The sequence below is a fragment of the Bos taurus genome, chromosome 22, assembly GCF_002263795.3.
Source record: "Bos taurus isolate L1 Dominette 01449 registration number 42190680 breed Hereford chromosome 22, ARS-UCD2.0, whole genome shotgun sequence".
Classification (NCBI taxonomy): Eukaryota; Metazoa; Chordata; class Mammalia; order Artiodactyla; family Bovidae; genus Bos; species Bos taurus.
In genome coordinates this window covers 6,248,333-6,269,603 of record NC_037349.1, presented here as the reverse complement: position 1 = coordinate 6,269,603, position 21,271 = coordinate 6,248,333, and the positions used below count along the sequence as shown (strand labels likewise).

The 21,271-nt window shown below is 44.2% G+C and overlaps 2 protein-coding genes across 9 annotated transcripts in view; both read left to right on the top strand.

Annotated features, from left to right (window-relative positions):
- The window catches only part of OSBPL10 (oxysterol binding protein like 10), a 362,790-nt gene that overhangs the window by 230,487 nt on the left and 111,032 nt on the right, over positions 1 to 21,271 (top strand). The window lies entirely within an intron of this gene.
- On the top strand, positions 1,831 to 21,135 carry LOC132343475 (uncharacterized). The gene has a single exon (XM_059879974.1). The coding sequence runs from the start codon at positions 4,531 to 4,533 to the stop codon at positions 5,506 to 5,508; it is 978 nt and encodes a 325-aa protein (XP_059735957.1). The 5' UTR covers positions 1,831 to 4,530; the 3' UTR covers positions 5,509 to 21,135.

The following is a 21,271-nucleotide window of genomic DNA, read 5'->3' as shown; positions in this document are numbered from 1 at the left end:
CTCAGCATTTGGTAATTGACTGTTCATGGTGACTATAGAACATAATTACTGTGAATAATGAGAATCGACTATACCTGCTCAAGAACAGGATGCTACAAGAAAAGGATTATATGGAAAAGCTGGATTTCGATGCTAATGAAACTAGCATGTTTTACAAGGACCTTGGCAGACAAGCCTAGAAGTGGACCAGAATGTCACAGCGGGCTCACAGGACTCTCACAATGTACTTCCCTTAGCAGCGATGGTCCATCCAGTATTCTCTAATTAAGCATTTGCAGCAGCTTTGTAGATGTAACTACTGCAAATAATGAGACTCGACTGAAACCAGTTTGGTGAATTAATTTTAAAAATACAGAAGGCAGCACTGATAGGAAAGGAAATGGGTCTGTGGAGATGTGCGATGTGTCTGATGTCGACGCCATTGCTTCTGAAATAAGTCTCATGGTGTCTGGCGAAAGCCATAGGGTGGAAATTCTGTATCTGCGTTTATTCTCCACTGGTGCTCACCATCGCGTGGCTGCTGACCTATGTTCAGTGTTTCCTGTTTTCCCATTCAGCTCGTTGTATGTGAGCTCCTTTAACCTGTGGAGTAACAGTCATGGGGGTCGTGGAAGGTGTGGGCGCAGCAGCTGCTGCAGACGCTTTGTGGGACGCTTGCTGTGTCTTAGGACCATCTGTCAGCGGTTCACAGTTATAGACTGATTCACCCCTCAAAGGTGCCTCTGCCGGGAGAACTAGGAGCCCCATTTTACAGATGAGGAAACTGAGGCCCCCAAACGAGTATACTGCATGGCCAAGGTCACACTTAATAAGTGGTTCTGAGTCTGTTCTGTTCAGATCCTAATTAATTCTGCTGCTTCCCAGAGTAGGGGTTTAGGGGATGTGCTTCCTCCACCAATAAACCAATTCCCTGGGTAGGAACCGGAATGTGCTCTCCACACAGAATCTTCAGTCTTCATTGTGGTATACAAATTCTTAGTTGTGGCTTGTGGGATCTAGTTCCCTGATCAGGGATTGGACCTGGGCCCTCTGTTTTGGGAGCATGCCGTCTTAGCCACTAGACCACCAGAGAAGTCCCTCACTTTTTATTTATATATTATTAACTTGGCATGCCTTGAACTCAGATTAGCGCTGGTGGGCTCTTCAGCTGATTGGTTTCTATAGGTTGTAACTTAAATGTCAGGTGATAAACTCCTGTTTCTCAAACCAGACTTGTAAACAGAGGCTGACCTGTTTGCCAAGGAGAACTTCACTACATGAGATCAATGATTGAGAGTTATGGTCTGCTGTGGTCTTTTAAACTTTGTTGGTTGAAAAAAGTGCACGGGGTGAGAATTGTGAGCTAAGTTTTGTTTGGGGCACGTGAGGACTGTAGCCTGGGAGACAGCATTTCAGATAACTCATAGAAGCTACTCCAAAAAGGTGTGTGGTGGGAGTGGCAGGGGGTGGTGGAGAAGGTTAGTGTTATATATGATTTTAGGGAAGGTGGGTATGTGCAGTCAACCAGTCAACCGGAAGGCAGAAGGTTACTACTAGTCATGAGGAGCAGGTGTCAATGTTAATGATTTTAGTGCTTTTTTAGACGTGAGGATATGCAAGAATTGGGCTTATAAAATCTTTTGAAAATGTTTATCTGAAGACCTGTTCTCAGTTTTCCCCAGTACACAGAGTGCCTCATTCCTGATCTCCACCCTAAACTCCTTTCAGGAGATGCTGGAGGTCAGAGGCTGCAGTGACTAAGGACCCAATCCTTATAGAGGGAAATGGCAAGTGTCAGTTTTTAGTTGGCAGATTGGTATGGGGAGGGAGGAGGGTTCGGGATGGGGAACACATGTATACCTGTGGCGGATTCATTTTGATATTTGGCAAAACTAATACAATTATGTAAAGTTTAAAAATAAAATAAAATTAGAAAAAAAAAAGATGTTTTTGCTTTTAAAAATTGGAGTATAGTTGCTATATGCCACTGTGTCAGTTTCTGCTGGGCAGCAAAGTGAATCAGCCATAGCTATACATGTATCTCCTCTTTTTGGATTTCCTTCCCATTTGCTGTCATTGTTCAGTTGCTAAGTTGTGTCCAACTCTTTTTGTGACCGCATGAACTGCAGCACGCCAGGCTTCCCTTCCTCACTGTCTCCCTGAGTTTGCTCAAACTCTGTAGGTCACCACAGAGCATTGAGGAGAGCTCCCTCTGCTATGCAGTAACTTCTCATGAGTTAACTGTTTTATACAGAGAAGTGTGTATGCACTCTCCCTTTTCTCCCTTGGTACCCATACATTTGTTCTCTGTGTCTCTTTTTGCTTTGCATATAAGATCATCTATACCATTTTTCTAAATTCCACATATATGCATTAACATGAAATTTTAATTTTTCTGATTTACTTTGTATGATAGTCTCCATCCACATCTCTGCAAATAACCCAGTTCCATTCCTTTTCATGGCTGAGTAATATTCCATTGTATATATGTACCACATCTTCATCTGTTCCTGTTGTTGGACACCTAGGTTGCTCCCATATCCTGGCTATTGTAAATAGTGCTGCAATGAGCATTGGGGTTCATGTGTCTTTTTGAATTATGGTTTTCTCTGGGTATATGCCCAAGAGTGGGATTGCTGGGTCATATGGTAGCTCTGTTTTAGTTTTTTTAAGGACCCTCCATACTGTTCTCCATAGTGGCTATACTAATTTACATTCCCACCAACAGTGTAAGAGGGTTCCCTCTCCTCCACACCCTCTCCGACATTTATTGTTTGTAGACTTTTTGGTGGTGGCCATTCTGACTGGTTTGAGATGATACTTCATTGTGGTTTTGATTTGCATTTCTCTAGTAATTAGTGATGCTGAGCATCTTTTCATGTGTTTGTTGGCTATCTGTATGTCATCGTTAGAGAAATGTTGATTTTGGTTTGTGTCCATTTTTTGCCTGGGTTGGTGGTTTTTTTCTTTTTTTTATTGAACTGCATGAGCTGTTTATGTATTTTGGAGATTATTCCTTTGTCCATTGCTTTGTTTGCAAATATTTTCTCCCAGTCTGAGGGTTGTCTTTTCATCTTGTTTATGGTTTTCTTTGCTATATAAAGGCTTTTAAGTTTAAGGTCCCATTTGTTTATATTTGTTTTTATTTCCATTACTCTAGGAGGTGGGTCATAGATGGATCTTGCTGTGATTTAGGTCAGAGTGTTCTGCCTGTACTTTCCTCTAAGAGCTTTATAGTGTCTGTCCTTACATTTAGGTCTTTAATCCATTTTGAGTTTATTTTTGTGTATGGTATTAGGGAGTCTTCTAATTTCATTCTTTTACATGTAGCTGTCCAGTTTTCCCAGCACCACTTATTGAAGAGACTGTCTTTTCTCCTTTGTAAGTTCTTGCCTCCTTTGTTATAAATCCGGTGACCACAGGTGCCCAGATTTATCTCTGAACTTTCTATCCAGTTGCATGGATCTATATTTCTGTGTTTGTGCCAGTACCATGCTGTCGTAATGACTGTAGCTTTGTAGTATAGCCTGACGTCACAGGGCCTGATTCCTCCAGCTCCACTTTTCTTTCTCATGATTGTGTTGGCTATTTGGGCTCTTCTGTGTTTCCATAAAATGGTAAAATTTTATGTCACTGGTAATTTGATGAGGATTGTGTTGAATCTGTAGATTGCTTTGGGTAGTATAATCATTTTCACAATATTGATTCTTCCAATCCAAGAACATGGTATATCTCTCCATCTGTTTGTGCCATCTTTGATTTCTTTCATCAGTACCTTGTAGTTTTCTGCATACAGGTCTTTTGCTTCCTTAGGTAGGTACATTCCTAGGTATTTTATTCTTTTTGTTACAGTGGTAAATGGGATAGTGTCCTTAATTTCTCTTTCTGATCTTTCCTTGTTAGTGTATAGGAATGTGAGATTTTTCTGTGTATTAGTTTTGTGTCTCACAGCTTCACTAAATTCACTGATTAGCTCTAGTGGTTTTCTGGTAGATCGTAAGGATTTCCTATGTATAGTATCGTGTCATCTGCAAATAGTGACAGTTTTACTTCTTTTCCAGTTTGGATCCTTTTTAATTCTTTTTCCTCTTTGATTGCTGTTACTAGGACTTCCAAAACTATGTTGAATAATAGTGGTGAGAGTGGATGCCCTTATCTTGTTCCTGATATTAGAGGAAATGCTTTTAGTTTTTCACCACTGAGAATGTTTACTGTGGGTTTATCATATATGACTTTTATTATGTTGAGGTAGGTTTCCTTATTGCCCACTTCCTGGAGAGAATTTTGTCAAAAGCTTTTTCTGCATCTATTGAGATGACCATATGCTTTTTATTCTTCAATTTGTTAATATGGTGTATCACTGATTGATTTGCATATATTGAATCCTTGCATCTCTGGATAAATCCCACTTGATCATCATGTATGATTCCTTTAATGTATTGCTGGATTCATTTTATGACCTAAATCAAATCCCTTATGACTATACAGTGGAAGTGACAAATAGATTCAAGGGATTAGATCCGATAGACAAGAGAGCCTGAAGAACTATGGATGGAGGTTCGTAACATTGTACAGGAGGCAGTGATCAATACCATCCCTAAGAAAAATAAAGGCAAAAAGGCAAAATGGTTGTCTGAGGAGGCCTTACAAACAGCTATGAAAAGAAGAGAAGTGAAAGACAAAGGAGAAAAGGAAAGATACACCCAACTGAATGCAGAGTTCCAAAGAATGGCAAGGAGAGATAGGAAAGCCTTCCTCTGTGATCAATGCAAAGAAATAGAGGAAAATAATAGAATGGGAAAGACTAGAGATCTCTTCAAGAAAATTAGAGATACCAAGGGAACTTTTCATGCAAAGATGGACTCAATAAAGGACAGAAATGGTATGGACCTAACAGAAGCAGAAGATATTAAGAAGACGTGGCAAGAATACACAGAGGAACTGTACAAAAAAGATCTTCATGACCCAGATAATCATGATGCTGTGATCACTCACCTAGAACCAGATATCCTGGAATGCGAAATCAAGTGGGCCTTAGGAAGCATCACTATGAACAAAGCTAGGGGAGTTGATGAAATTCCAGTTGAGCTATTTCAAATCCTGAAAGATGATGCTGTGAAAGTGCTGCACTCAATATGCCAGCCAATTTGGAAAACTCAGCAGTGGCCAGAGGACTGGAAAAGGTCAGTTTTCATTCCAATCCCAAAGAAAGGCAATGCCAAAGAATGCTCAAACTACTACACAATTGCACTCTGCTCACATGCTAGCAAAGTAATGCTCAAAATTCTCCAAGCCAGGCTTCAACAGTACATGAACCATGAACTTCAGATGTTCAAGCTGGATTTAGAAAAGGCAGAGGAACCAGAGATCAAATTGCCTACATTAGTTGGCTCATCAAAAAAGCAAGAGAGTTCCAGAAAAACATCTACTTCTGTTTTATTGACTATACCAAAGCCTTTGAGTCTGTGGATCACAACAAACTGTGGAAAATTCTTCAAGAGATGGAATACCAGACCACCTGCCTCCTAAGAAATCTGTATGCAGGTCAGGAAGCAACAGTTAGAACTGGACATGGAACAACAGACTAGTTCCAAATTGGGAAAACAGTGTGTCAAGGCTGTATGTTGTCACCCTGCTTATTTAACTTATATGCAGAGTATATCATGAGAAACACGGATGGATGAAGCACAAGCTGGAATCAAGATTGCAGGAGAAATATCAATAACCTCAGATATGCAGATGACACCACCCATGTGGCAGAAAGTGAAGAAGAACTAAAGAGCCTCTTGATGAAAGTGAAAGAAGATAGTGAAAAAGTTGACTTAAATAACTCAACATTCAGGAAACAAAGATCATGGCATCTGGTCCCATCACTTCATGACAAATGGATGGGAAACAATGGGAACAGTGATAGACTTTATTTTTTTGGGATCCAGAATCACTGCAATGGTGACTGCAGCCATAACATTAAAAGACACTTGCTCCTTGGAAGAAAAGTTATGACGAACCTAGACAGCTTATTAAAAAGCAGAGACATTACCTTCCCAACAAAGGTCCGTCTAGTCAAAGCTATGGTTTTTCCAGTGGTCATGTATGGATGTGAGAGTTGGACTATAAAGAAAGCTGAGCGCCGAAGAATTGATGCCCTTGGACTGTGGTGTTAGAGAAGACTCTTGAGAGTCCTTTAGAAAGCAAGGAGATCCAACCTGTCCATCCTAAAGGAAATCAGTCCTGAATATTCATTGGAAGGACTGATGCTGAAGCTGAAACTCCAATATTTTGGCCACCTGATGTGAAGAACTGACTCTTCTGAAAAGACCCTGATGCTGGGAAAGATTGAAGGCAGGAGGAGAAGGGGATGACAGCAGATGAGATGGCTGGATGGCATCACTGACTTAATGGACAGGAGTTTGAATAAGCTCTGGGAGTTGGTAATGGACAGGGAAGCCTGGCATGCTGCAGTCCGTGGGGTCACAAAGAGTCGGACACGACTGAGCAACTGAACTGAACTGATTGTTGGGTTCAGTTTCTTGTATTTTGTTGAGGATTTTTGTGTCTGTGTTCATCAGTGATATTGACCTGTGATTTTCTTAGTTGGCAAATTGTTGAAGGGAAGTGATATATGGGATATTAAGGTTCGGTGGAGTTAGTATGGAAAGGAAAAATAGATTTTTTTTTTTGAGGAAAATGAAGCCAAATATACATTTCCTTTTTATTTCTATTTAAAATAAATATATATATATATTTTTTTCTTTAATTGAATCTGAATGGAAACCTCTCAGGATAGAAACAGGAGGGCATGGCATCTCCCTAGCAAGTGCGCTCTGCACCCTTCAGCTCATCTGTCCTGGGGATTCCTAGCCTGACATTGTCAGCCTGCAGAGTTCAGTTTTGCTTGCTTGCCAATTGATTTACAGTGGCCACAAGCGCCTTTGAGAATCTCATGGAAGCAAAGGACTCTTTTCTCGGGAGTAAAATGCTTGCAGGCATAAATAACTCTGTCACTGAATCCATTTTGTGGGCACCAGGCCTCCTCAGGAGCCCAGTGAGAAGGCCTCTTAGAGTTCATGGATTCCAGAACCTTCTGTCTTGCAGGATTCTGTGAGCTATTTTTACCATTCAGTTTCATAAAAAAAAAAAAAAAAAAAGTTTATTGATTTGGCTGCACTCCCTCTTCATTGCCACACGTGGAATTCTCCGTATGCTGTGGCATGTGAGCTCTTACTTGTGGCAGGTAGGATTTAGTTCCCCAAGCATGGATCCAACCCAGGGCCCCTGCATCTGGAGTGTGGAGTCTTAGCCACTGGACCACCAGGGGAGTCCCTCTTTTTACCACTTTAAAACCCCTAACTGAAGCCGAGCAATTGTCTATGTTTCTTTGCTCTTGGCTGGGCTTAGATGAGCATTTGCTGGGTGCTCTGGCTTTCTTACATGGACACGCCGGTGACAGCAAGGAATCCATGCTGAGCAAGGTGGGGTTCCTTAGCGTGAAAGCTTGAGAACCACTAGCCTGAGTGCCTCCTTTGTCTTCACTGGCCTCATCTCACCCTTTTCAGAATCTTGTTTGTCTGGACAGCCCTGACTCCATTACTCAACAGTATGGTTTTATCTATTATGATGGTTCTGTATGAACATGTTGTATCTTCTCTGTTCATTCTTAGAATCCTTAGGGAGCTGTGTCTCTTGCCCCTTTAGTCTCCTCCATGGGACTTGGCACCCTCTAGGCCAGTGGGCTTATTATTAATATTTTTTTGGTTATCAGTATTTTTTCTTTAATTGAAGTACAGTTGGTTTACAGTGTTAATCTCTGCTGTACAGCAAAGTGGCTCAGTTATATATTAACATGTTCTTCCACGCTCTTTTCCGTTATGGTTTATCACAGGATATTGAATATAGTTCCCTTGTTGTTTATCCATCCTGTCCATAATAGCACGTATCTGTGAATCCCAAACTCCCCCTGCATCCCTCCTCCCACCCCCGCCCACCCGGGCAACCACCGCTCTGTTCTCTGAGTCTGTGAGCCCGTTTCCTAGGTATGTTCGCTTGTGCCCTGTTCTAGATTCCACATGAAAGGGTTAGTGGGCTTACTCTGTCGCAGCCACCGTTTTCTCCAGGGTAGGGGCAGGAGGGGTGTGTCTGGCCAAAGTGTCCATGCTTTGTCAGCAGGGGGCAGCATTGGAGAGGGTAAAAATGGTCAGAGCTCTTCAGATTCACCAGTGTCAAAGCTGGGGAAGTTGTTAATAAATGGCAGCTCTGTTAGAATCTAGCCTGTACTGAAGTTTGAAGCAATACTTTAACTTTTCTTTTACTACAGGAAATGGCGTCTTTTAGATAAATAGTTTTATTTGTTCTTTTGTTGGTCCATGCCACGTGGTGTGAGATCTCAGTTCCCTGACCCGGGATGGAACCTGCGTCCCCTGCAGCGTGAAGTCTTAACCACTGGACCACCAGGGAAGTCTCACTTTTTTGTTTCTTGTTGCTTTGGAGTAGGGTGGAGGGTAACATATACAGTCAGAAGCATGAGTATCTCTTCATGCCAAGGGCTACCTTTGCTCCTTCTATTGCTACTACATGTACACGAAAAGTGAAAATCGCTCGGTCATGTCTGACTCTTTGTGATCCCATGGACTATACAGTCCATGGAATTCTCCAGGCCAGAATACTGGAGTGGGTAGCCATTCCCTTCTCCAGGGGATCTTCCCAACCCAGGGATCGAATCCAGGTCTCCCACATCACAGGCGGATTCTTTACCAGCTGAGCTACCAGGGAAGCCCATGAAAGTAAAGTCAGTTGATCCCTAGGATGAAATATGTGTTTACATTGAAGCTGTGGAAAGAATTACAGCCTGTTTATTTTACAGTTGGGAAACTGGAGGTAAAATATGAAGAGTTGCTAATACTGTACAATTTCTAAAAGATTAGGTTAAAGCCGGTAAATTAACAGTACACAGGTTGGCCTAGAGGGAGATAGTTATCTCAAACTATCTGAACTGAAGAAAAAAAATGCATTTTTCCTTCTGTAAATGCCCAGTTTTGCCTAAATTAGGCAGCCCCAGCTACTGACACAAACACAGCGGAGGCAGAGCATTTTTACTGTGAAAGCACAAGTCTGGAAACTGAAGCAGTGGCGCAAACCTGGGGATGCATTTAGCCAGAGCACCATCGAAAACTAGCCAGGTGCTGAGGACACACGGCCGTGGGGCTGCCCCCTTGACCTCAAGAACTTAAAGGAACTTCCCTGGTGGTCCAGTGGCTAAAACTCTGAGCTCCCAGTGCAGGGGATCTGGGTTCGATCCCTGGTCAGGAAACTAGATCCCACATGCTGCAGTGAAGATCAAAGATCCTGTGTGCTGCAGCTGAAACCTGACACAGCTAAATAAATAAATATTTTAAAATAAAGAAATAGATAAACCCCCTTTAACCTGGGGGGTCCTATTGACCTTGCATTATGAGATGGTGTCACAGATAAGAGAGAGCTTGGGGGTGAGGTCTGCGCTCAGTTGGAGATGGGTTTTTATCATACGCCTTTGAAGGAGTTAGTAAACGTCTAGAACCCTCCAGGAATCTGTGCAGGTGAGACAGTAATGTCACGCATGCATTAAGTGTAGGGCAGCACCTCAGCATTGAATTAAGTGTTTTGGATGAAAGCGTTGACTGCTGTTCCAGTTGAGATGTACATTTTCCTGTGAAGTGAGTTTTTAGGGGATTTGTAAATAGTGTACATCCTTGTATCATGCATATCACAATCTTATACCACAATCAGGGAGAAGTGAGTCCAGGGGAGAGCCCGTTCTGAAGGGGAGGTCCATGCGTGCAGGGCTGTGGCGTCACATGGCATCATTCTTTACATCCCCCGCATCTGCTGATTGGACGAGGATGGTCATCTGGTCCACGGCCAGATTCACTTTCTCTTGAATCTGAATGAGGAGAGACGAGAAGCCAGCCATGTGAGATGGGGTCAGTGTGACTCCAGGGGCTCTCCTGGGATGAGTCCAAGTGCGGGAAGTTTTCAGCTGAGCAGGAGGAGTGAGAGAAGGTGCAGACCTCAGAGCCCAGGGCGACCGGAGGGATACAGAAGGGAAACTGTGATGTTGCCGCAGAGGATGGTCCTTTCTGGTAGATACTGGGCACCTCTACCCTGTATCCAACCAGTGGGTTCCCTTCTCCTTGAACTAATATGGGTGCATTTCTGCTCCTGGCTACTAAAGGCTCTCTATGACCATGCTCGCCAGACCTGAGAGGCACGTGAGCAGAGGGTGAAACCTTGTCCCTTGACCACTGCAGTTCTCTGACATGATGTTGTCGGTAAACAGTTCACCCGCTCCTGTTTGTCCCCAGAACTGGCATGGTGCCTCCTTCCTGTGTCCATTCTGAAGGCTCATGGCTGTCACTCAGAAGGTGTTTAGACCTTTTCTTCATGTAGATGCGTCTCAAATCCTCACCTTCTGTTGTGCCTGTGGGGGGAGAACGCTACTCTCAGGAGATGCTTGGGTGCTCCCCTTCATCTCTTCATTCACTCATTCTTTCCACTAGTATTTTTTTTGCCTGAGGTTTGCTAGAACTTTCCTAGATGTTAGAGAAACAGCAGTGAACAAAAGAGCCAAGGTCCTCATCCTCGTGGAGATCAGAGCTCCCTAAGAGCCAGAGAGGAGTCAACTAATAACATAGCACCTTACTTAGATACAACCATGATGTGTTCTATGGCGATGAGCACTGTGAGCTTTCTGGAGATGGTGGAAGGCTACCTGGTGAAACCAACCTCTAAGATGAGGTCATAAGAAAGAGAATCTCCCACCAGGAGACACACTGTTCGTGGGAAGATAAATTGGTGCAGCCACTATGGAGAACACGATGGAGTTTCCTTAGAAAAAAAAAAAAAAAGTAAAAATAAAGCTACCATATGATCCTGAAATCCTCCTCTTGGACATATATCTGGAGAAAGCCATAATTTGAAAATACACACGCACCCAATATTCATAACAGCACTATTTACAACAGCCAGGACATGGAAGCAACCTAGATGTCCATCACCAAATAAATGGATAAGATATGGTACAATGAAATACTACTTAGCCATAAAAAAGAATGAAATAATGCCTTTTGCAGCAACACAGATGAATCTTGAGGTAATCATTCTGAGTGAAGTAAGTCAGGCAGAGAAAGACAAATACTATATGATATTACTTATATGTGCAATCTTAAAGAAAATGATACGAGTGAACTAATTCACAAAACAAATAGACTCACAGACATAGAAAACAAACTATGGTTACCAAAGGGGAAATGTGAGGGGGAGGGATAAATTATGAATTTGGAATGAACAGATACACACTATTATATAAAATAAAGAACACTGTAGCACAGGGAACTACATTCAGTGTCTTGCAATGACCTTATAATGGAAAAGAATCTGAAAAAGTATATAAATACATATAACCAAATCATTTTTCTGTACACCTGAAGCATTGTAAATCAACTATACCTCAAAAAAAAAAAAAAAAAAAAAGACAATCGGGAAACCAACATTTCGTGGTGGAGGCTAGAGCCCCCTCAGGTAGGGCTTTGTTTTTCCCAGGGACGTGCAGATTAATTTAGAGGCTGTAAGAAACGTGGGGCAGTCGTGTGCCTGGAGATAGACGCCTCATGTGCAGTTAAAGCGTCCTGCTTCCCCTGTCCTCCAGGCGGTAGCTCCAACATTGCAGGATGCAGAGGGCAATGACCGTTATCCTTCAGGCAGAAGGAGCAGCTCCAGATGAGGGTCGCTTGAGGGGAGTTCTCAGATTTGCTGGAGGGCCTTGCCAGTGGGTCCGCACTTTCTGAACCCGTGTCACTGTGTCCTTCCTTCCCGCCCTGTTCTCTCAATTCCCCTTCTCCCCTCTCCTCCTGCCTTTTCTCCTCCCTCCCTCCTTCCTCCTGTCACTGCCCTCTTCCTTCCTTCTCTTCCTTTCCCCCATCCATCCTTCCACCATCCCGCCCTTCCTTTCCTCCCTCCCTCCCTCCTTCCCATCCATTCATCCATCTGTCCGTCCATCGGCATTCGTCAGGTATCTCCTGTGAATGGAGTCCTCTGATGAATGAGATGCCGTATGGTCACGGATTAAGTGATCAATCTCATTGGTACGCTCGGAATCTCAAGATGGGCAGGTATGGAAATGATTGCAAGTTTGCCTTTGTGTGTTTATTCCTGTTAAGAGTGGCCACGGACTACACACTCTTCCACTTCCTTAAAAAGTGGGTGCCAGAGTCGTGAGGAAGAGCGGGGAAGGAGTAAAAATGGGTCCAGGCCCGTTCATCTCCATGACATGAAAGCCATTTCCAGGCAGGCACCTGTGAGGGGTGTCGGCTCTTTAGTAAAGCATAGTGTATGTTGTCATATTCTGGCTCTTAGCACTTTGGGGATTACATTGTAAGCTGTTGTGTGCAGGAATTGTATCCTCTCTTTAGAATGGTGGCTGCAATGTCACTTACCCAGTGGGGATACAATTAATACTAATTACTGGTGGCTCATCCCTTACCATAATTTCTCTTCCAGAAAATGAAAGCAGACTCCTGATAAATGCATTTCTCTCTCCAGAGTTTCATATGTCAGGGCTCAGATGCTATAAAGGATTTGCCTGGAGGCGTGAAGTTCTTGTCCAATTTTTCCCCCTCTTTCAAGTGCCCTTTGGAGAAACATTTCTTTCCTGAAAGTTGTTGGCAATAGTGAAATTAATTTTAGCTAGAAAAGAGCTGTGTTGTCATGTTCTTGTCTGCTGGTTTGGGTAGATGATTGAACTAAAAACAACTATTAAGTTTTAAAAAAAGAAGCAGGCTTTTTAGTAGGTAGAGCGGTGGCCCAGTCTGAGATAAGTATATGCTACCATCCTGAAGTCTGATATAGATATCTGTTGGCTTCCCCCCCACCCCCAGGAATTCTTAGAACAACCTTCTCTCCCCCACATAAAAGGATTTCCCCAAATGAAGACTGAATACTTCAGAAACTTAGAGGTTCTTTGAGATAGGTTGAGCATGGATATGGAATATGAGTGTAAACAAAGGTAGAGCAGACTCCATTAATTTCATACTCATTGATGTTTGGTTGTAAGGTTTCATTCTGCAAGAGATAGAAACCTGATTCACCAGCCAGCAACGGCTGAGAAATGGTGGGTCAACTGGAAGGCTGACGGTGTGGATCTGTAAAGTGGCATTTTAGTTTTGGTTTTTACATGGGTGTGGGTGTGGGTGTGTGTATGTGTATCTTTAAACATGATGTATATTTAAGTTTCTGATGAGAGGACTTCTGCGTGCAACTTCACACCACTTGCAGGATACATGCTTACGCTTTGTTGTTGAGGCTTTGTTTATGAATCACGATTTCTTTTCTGGGGGTTTTACCCAGGAAGAGTATGTGGTCTAACTTGTTCTACTTCAATTCAGTGGAGTTGCATCTAATTTCTTTCAGGCAGAAGGCCACGCCATGAGAGTGTGTGTGTGTCTGTACACGTGCGTGCATGTGCTGTGATCATGAGATGTCTAGAGCATTGCCATTCTGTGCGCCTCCTGGGAGTGAGGCAGACAGGCAGAGAATTTTGGCTTCGGGACAGGGGACTTCAGTGCTCACATCTCCAGCGGCGTGGGTCATGACTTGGGTCCCAGGGTGGCGTACCACAACGACCAGCCTGCCTGGTGAGCAAGGCAGAGGCGGAGGTGAGAGGCGATGAGTGTAGGAGCACTTTGTACACTGTTCACCTTCCCCTTGACCTGGAGGTGAAATGACCCTGGGCCTATTTCATGTTACTGCCTGTGACCAGCATGGCTTCTGTACTGCAAGTAGGTGGAGAGGTTGAGAAAGAACAGTGTGGGAAAGCCAGGAGCTGCTTTCTGCTTTCCTCTTCAGCTCAGAGGCTGGATCCACATCAGATGCAGGGCCTCGGCGAGCTTGGCAAAGGTGCACAGTCCTTCCCTTATCTGGTGGGTCCTGGGAGCAGAGCAGGCAGCTGGACAGGGTTTAGGGTCAGGCATTATTTCCTATTGTTTCCTTATCCTTGACTTTTTAGAAGAGAACTATAGCTGCTTCATGAGCTTTCTTTACGAGTTTTTTTAAAAATTTATTTTTGGCTGTGCTGGGTCTTCATCGCTGTGAGAGGGCTTTCTCTAGTTGCGGTGAGTGGGGGCTGCTCTCTTGCGGAGGGGCTCGGGCTTCTCATCGTGATGCCTGTCTTGTGTGGGCTGTAGTCACACGGCCCTAGTTGCCCTGGGTCATGTGGAATCTTCCCGGACAAGGATCGAACCTGTGTCGCCTGCACTGTCAGGCAGACTCTCAACCACTGGACCACCAGGAGGTCCCTCTTCTGAGTTTTCTGAATCCCTGGATTCTCCTGGTCATCCTTCCCCTCCCTTCCCAGGGCTGTGTGTAACTTTCCATCCATTGCTGGGACCATCTTGTCTTCCGCCCTACTGGAGTGCCCACCCAGCATCCACATGGCTGATTCCACTCTCACCAAGGAAACGTGCTCCCTGGACTCCCTTTCATCTTATTTTGCTTGAATTTTCTTGACTGGATGTGGAAACTGCTTTTCTGTTCAAAATATTTGACATATGTGTATATGTCATGGTGTAAATTTAAAGTGCATCTCCTGTTAATTTGATACATGTGTATGGGGTAATAGCATTGCCATTGTAGCAATATTTAGCACCTCTGTCATGTTACATAATTACCCTTTCTTTTTAGTGCTTGGAATAATTAAGTTCTAGTCACTTAGCAAGGTTGATTATGGTACAATATTATTGTCTATATTCATTATACTGTACATTAGGTCTCTTGGGCTTATTTACTATTCATTGCTGGATGTGGAAATTCCTTAACGTTTTTTGAAACCCTAGATTATTCAGGAACATGGGCAGTGGATTAAAGCAAAAAAAGAAAACGCAAAACACTGGTTTTAGCTTCGGGGGGTTCTTTTTTTTTTGGTCTACGGAAGGCAATGGCACCCCACTCCAGTACTCTTCCCTGGAAAATCCCATGGACGGAGGAGCCTGGTAGGCTGCAGTCCATGGGGTTGCTAGGAGTTGGACACGACTGAGCGACTTCACTTTCACTTTTCACTTTCACGTATTGGAGAAGGAAATGGCAACCCACTCCAGTGTTCTTGCCTGGAGAATCCCAGGGACGGGGGAGCCTGGTGGGCTGCAGTCTCTGGGGTTGCACAGAGTCAGACACAACTGAAGCGACTTAGCAGCAGCAGCAATTGGTTATGAGAAAAAGGAGATTTTTAGAGACTGTCGAGGAAGAAGACAGCTCATACACTGCTGAGAATACACAGGGTTTTTGGCTGCACTGGATCTTCACTGGTGTGTGGGCTTCATAACTCCACAGCATGTAGGATCTTAGTTCCCTGACCAGGGACTGAACTTCATCCCCTGCACTGCTAGGAGGATTCTAGCTAGGTGGGAGCCTGATGGGCTGCCGTCTATGGGGTCGCACAGAGTTGGACACGACTGAAGCGACTTGGCAGAGCACCAGAGCAGATGGAATTTAAAAAGCAGTATTATTATTATTTTTAATATAAATGTATTTATTTTAATTGGAGGCTGATTACTTTACAGTACGGTAGTGGTTCTGCCCTACACTGACATGAATCCGCCACGGGTGCACATGTGCTCCCCGTCCTGAGGCCCCGCCCCCTCCCCCTGGGTCCGCCCAGTGCACCGGCACTGCTCTGTGTGTCAGCTTACTGATCTGTCCTCTGAATCATCCAATCTCTTGACTCATCTGCTGTATTTTTCATGTCAGTTATTGTATTCCTCCATTATAATCAGTTCTTTTTTATACTTATTGCCTGTTTGTGGAGTTCTCACTCTGTTCTTTGTTGTTGTTGTTGTTGTTTAATTTTATTTTATTTTTAAACTTTACATAATTGTATTAGTTTTGCCAAATATCAAAATGAATCCACCACAGGTATACACGTGTTCCCCATCCTGAACCCTCCTCCCTCCTCCCTCCCCATACCATCCCTCTGGGTCGTCCCAGTGCACTAGCCCCAAGCATCCAGTATCGTGCATCGAACCTGGACTGGCATCTCAAAAAAAAAAAAAAAAAAAAAGCAGTATTATGGTATGCAACCCCTTTTGTAAAAAGTCAAAGAACACATTTGTACATCAAAATGTTGTAAGTATATTTGCCTAAATTTTAAAGTTTATTTCTCTATGTGTTATGGGTAAATGTTTTTCCTGGATAAGTATGGCTTTTGTTAAAAAAAAAAAAAGATATTTATAAGAAAAGCAGTGGGTGGATCTCCCACCAGAGCCCCGTCTTGGCCTTTGTGCCGGGGAGGCCAGCCTTGTACGCCTTCACTGCACCTAGCACCCTGTCGGGGCCGTGTCTGTGCGAGGGAGGCAGGAGCTGTCAAGCAATGAGGGATGAATGAGACAATTATTTCCTGACCCCTTACCTTCTACTCACAGTCCTGTTGGCCTGTTTCTTTGACAGCAAGAGATGATTCCTTTTATACCTGGCACCCCTCATTGTCAACTTGGTAACATTCAGTGCAAACACATAGAATTCAAAAAAGTAATGCTTTTAACCTGTGTATCACCATCTTCCGTTACCTTTTTTAAAAAGTTGGAGTATAATTGCTTCACATAATGTGTTAGTTTCTGCTGTACAGTGAAATGTATCAGCTGTATGTATGCATATATTCCCTCCCTCTTGAACATCCTCCACTCCACCCCCACCCACGCCATCCCTCTAGGTCATCACAGCACCAGGCTGAGCTCCCGGTGCTAGACAGCAGCTTCCCACTAGCTCTCCTTTCTATACACGGTAGCGTATGTGTCAGTGATGCTCCCCCAGTTCAGCCCACCCTCTCCTACCTCTGCACGTCTGTTCTCAGCTTCTGCCTTCCTGCCCTGCAAATAGGTCCATTCGTACCATTTTTCTAGATTCCTCATTCTGAAAATGCATTCTCGATCTCACGTTTCCTTTAGTAAAAATCCCTTGAGAAAACACGAGGGTAACATTGCATGCAAGGAGCCTCTGCTCCAGAGCCAGGGTTGACGTTGCCTTTGGAATGAAAAGCTCTTCCACGGGGTAGCCACTAAATTAAGACATCTGTGATGTATCAGCTTCCTGGGGCTGCAGTAACAAAGTACCACAAACTGGCTGCTTTGTCTCCTGCTGCTGGTCCAGGCATTGGCAGGTTGGTGCCTTGGAGGGTCTGATCCAGGTCTCCCACGGCTTCTCTCATTCACCCTCTGTGTGTGTCTTGGTCATAATTTCCCTGTTTTATAAGGACACTATATGGAACTAGGACCCACTGTAATGACTGGATTTTAACCTGATGACCTCTGTAAAAAAAAAAAGAGAGAGACTTTTTCACTGCTATGAATGATTGCAGCAAGGATTGAAACTCCTGGGTAACATCCAATCATATTAATAATTTCCTTCCTGAGAAAAATGTGATCGGAATCATGCACATGTGGAAGCAAGCTGGAGCCCTTCCTGGCAGGCCCTGGACGGGGCTCCTCAGGCTTTTGCTGCTGCTGCCGCTGCGGTTCAGTCACTAAGTCACGTCCGACTCTTTGCGACCCCATGAACTGCCACAGAACTGCCGCTGAGTGTCCCCTAATCTCAGCCTTGCTCTTGGCCTTTCTGAGAGTTGGTTGTTCAACACCTTTAATCTTCAAGAAACTCCTGTATTTTTCTAATACATGTTTTATTGAGGTATAGTTAATTTACAATGTTATATTAGTTTCAGGTGTACAGCACAGCAATTCAGTCTTTTTATAGATTATAATTCAAAGTTTTTACAAAATAAAGGCTATACTTCCCCTTGCAGAAATGTTACATTTATGCTATGAGAGTTATGATGGCAACATACTAAGTTGGGAGAGACACAGTTCAACCCATAACAATGTATTTTCCTCCTATTGAAAAAAATCTCATTAGTTTGAAATTTTTCAAACATAAAAACATTAGGGACGGCAATATTAAACCTCCATGTCACTATCAACAGCTTTAGCATCTCCCAACCCAGTATCATTTCATACTGTCTCTGCCTTCAACCCCCAGTGGCGTATTTTGAAGTAACTGTCAGCCATAAGAAATGATGCATTCCACGTGGTAAAATTAGATCTAAAGATCCTGATAGATAAATTAACATTGCATGTGTGTGTGTGTGTAAATTGGGAGAGTCAGAGCAATACCAGAATGTTAGGGCCTATGTCTGGGAAGTAGGATTTCAGGTAATGTTTACTTCCCTTTTTAGAACTATATTTACTGTGTAATTTTGTTGGGACAGTGGTTGAGGGAGTAAGTCAGCCTTTTTTTAATGAGAAAAACAGATACTAGGTGTCTCCAGGTGGTGAGAAGGCTGGGCTGAGTCACTGTAGTTGTTTTCTGAGGCAAAAGGGCTATTTTGCTTTCAGAATATGAGAAGGAAAGAGGAGGAAGTACATCAGCTTGTGCCTCGTAGTGAAGAGGCCCCTGAGGAGGAGAGTGAGGGCTGCCACTCCAGATGAAGCTGTGTGACCTCAGCACAGATCCCCAGCCTCTCTGAACCCAGGTTTCCTGCCTGAAAAATGGTTTTGATTTTGAATCTACAGTCATAGATTCCTTTGGCCATGAATACTATGATCTCGTAGTTCTTTTTTTAAAATTGAAGTATAGTTGATTTACAATGCTGTGTTAATTTCCTCTGTACAGCATGGTGACTCAGTTATGCATGTGTATGCACATTCTTTTTTATACTCTTTTGCATTATGGTTTATCTGAGGGTATTAGGTGCAGTTTTCTGTACAGTAGGACCTTGTTTATCCACCCTATATATAACAGTTTGCACCTGCTAACCCCAGACTCACAGTCCCTCCTGTGCCCTTTGGCAAGCACAGGTCTGTTCTCTATGCCCGTGATTCTGTGTCTGTTTCATTTGTAGGTTCATTCGTGTCATATTTTAGATTCTACATACAAATGATAGCATGCGGTGTTTGTCTTTCTGACTTATTTCACTTAGTTACGATCGTCTCTGGTTGCATCCATGTGGCTACAGATGGCATGATTTGGTTCTTGTATGTGGCTGAGAAGTAGTCCATTGTATATATGTGCCACATCGCTTTTATTTATCTGTCGTGGATATTGAGGTGGTTTCTATGTTTTGGCCATTGTGAATAGTGCTGTTGTGAGGCCAGGGGTGCAGGTATTTTTTTGAATTAGAGTTTTGTCCAAATACGTGCCCCAGGGTGGGATTGCTGTATCCTTTGGTGATTCTGTTTTCACTTTTCTGAAGAGCTTCCACACTGTCCTCCACAGTGGCTGCACCAACTCACATTCCCGCCGATGCTGTAGCAGGGCTCCCTTTTCTCCACACGTTCTCCACCATTGATTCTTTGTAGACTTTTAAATGACGGGCATTCTGACTGCTGTAGGTGGTACCTCACTGAAGTTTTGATTTGCATTTCTCTAATAACTAGTGATGTGGGGGCATCTTCCCATGTGCCTATTGGCCATCTGTATGTCTTCTTTGGAGAAATGTCTATAAGGTTTTCTGCCCATTTTTTGATTGCATTGTTTTCTGTTTATGATGTTATAGTTCTGGAACATTATGGGTTTGTCTTATTTATTTTTGACAGTGCTGGTTCTTCGTTGTTGTGCGGGCTTTTCTCTGGTTGTGGTGGGTGGGGGAGACTCTGTAGTTGCGTTGCACGGGCTTCTCACTGGGGGGCTTCTCTTGTTGTGGAGCACGGGCTCTAGGTTCCTGGGGGCTTCAGCAGTCACGGTGCGCGGGCTCAGTAGTTGAGTACGTGGACTCTGTTGCGTAGGCTCAGTAGTTCTGGTACATGGGCTTTGTTGTTCCGTGGATGTGGGATCCTCTTGGATTAGGGATCGAACCCACGTCTCCTTATGCCCAAAGGCATAAAAGTGATTTCAGGCCTGAGGCTCCCCTCCCTGACCCAGAGCCCAGGGCAAGGGGGATCCTGCCAAAACAGGCACCTGTCCTCTGTCTGGAAGGCCTGGGCTCTCAGGCCAACCAGCAGGGACCAGTGGAGGCCTTGGACAGGAGGCAAACCAAGCAGATCAAAGTAGCAGCATTAAGGCTTTGAAATTAGATCGCCATTGAAACCACAGGCCATTAAAGTAGGCAAGGGCTTGTGTGCTCAATCCAGGCATATGACTGCCTCCTAAAAAATTCACACTGGACCTGGAGTCTCCTACCATGATAGCCAAGATGTCCTAGATTGGCTCGAAAATCACCTCTCGCTCCAAGAGCCAACAAAAGTACACCTTGAATGAAAAGAGAATTATCTGACATCTAAACCGAGATGTTAAATGCTGAGCACAGCCTCAGCCATCTGTTTACACTTGGACCCTGCCTGCCTTCAAGCTGCAGGGGCCGAGCTAAGCACAGAGACCCCGTGGTCTACAAAACCTTTAATATTTATTCTCTGACCTTTTATAGAAGTTTGCCGACATGTGCAGTCGGGCATGAGACACCTAATGGTCCATTTGGGGGAGATCTTTCCTTCTTTTTCCCATTTTTAAATTTCCCTTGGTTTGTAATATAGAATAATATGGTCTTTACCTTGGTTTCTCCTTTCTCTACCTACGTTTTGTCGTTTTGCTCTTCCTCATCATCGTCACCTCATCTGTGTAGCCGGCAGCCTCGCCCCATTGGAGAGGGACCTGATTTCCTCCTGCTCATCTTTGTTCCTTACTGTCACCATCACCCTCCTGCCCCTACCGAGCAGTGAGGGTCTGAAGATCTGCCTCCGTGGAGTTTTCTTTGTCTGCTCACCTGATGAGCCTTGAGGGAGAGCTGGGAGTCCATAAGATGTTTAGGACTAGCCTACGTGGGGTCATGCCTGGGACCATGGAGAGCCGTGCAAGGGGACCCGGAACCCTGCCTCAAGGAGGCTCTCGGCTGGTTAGCATTCCAGTAGATGTGTCAAGAGCCAGAAGGACAGACGAGTACAGGAGGCCGGTTGAGAGGGAAGTGAGTCAGCAAGAAGGAGAAAATTGTTCAGGTGAGCCCAGGAGTGACTGTGTTCCCAACTCTGCACCTGGGAGAAAGGCTGGAGAGGGGGGAATGTCACTGTCCAGGCGTCACTACTGCCCTCTGGTGGCAAAGCAAAGGGGCTTTATGGTTCACACTGTGGGGGAAACAAACCTCCAGGGGGCGGTGTCTCCCGGCCGCGGGGAGAGGGCGGAGGGTGGGGGGGGGACGGTGCCTCCCGGCCGCGGGGGCGGTGTCAGAGCTAAGGGGGATGGGATGAACTGGGACATGCGGACTGATTCGCATACTCTACTGACACTTGTGTAG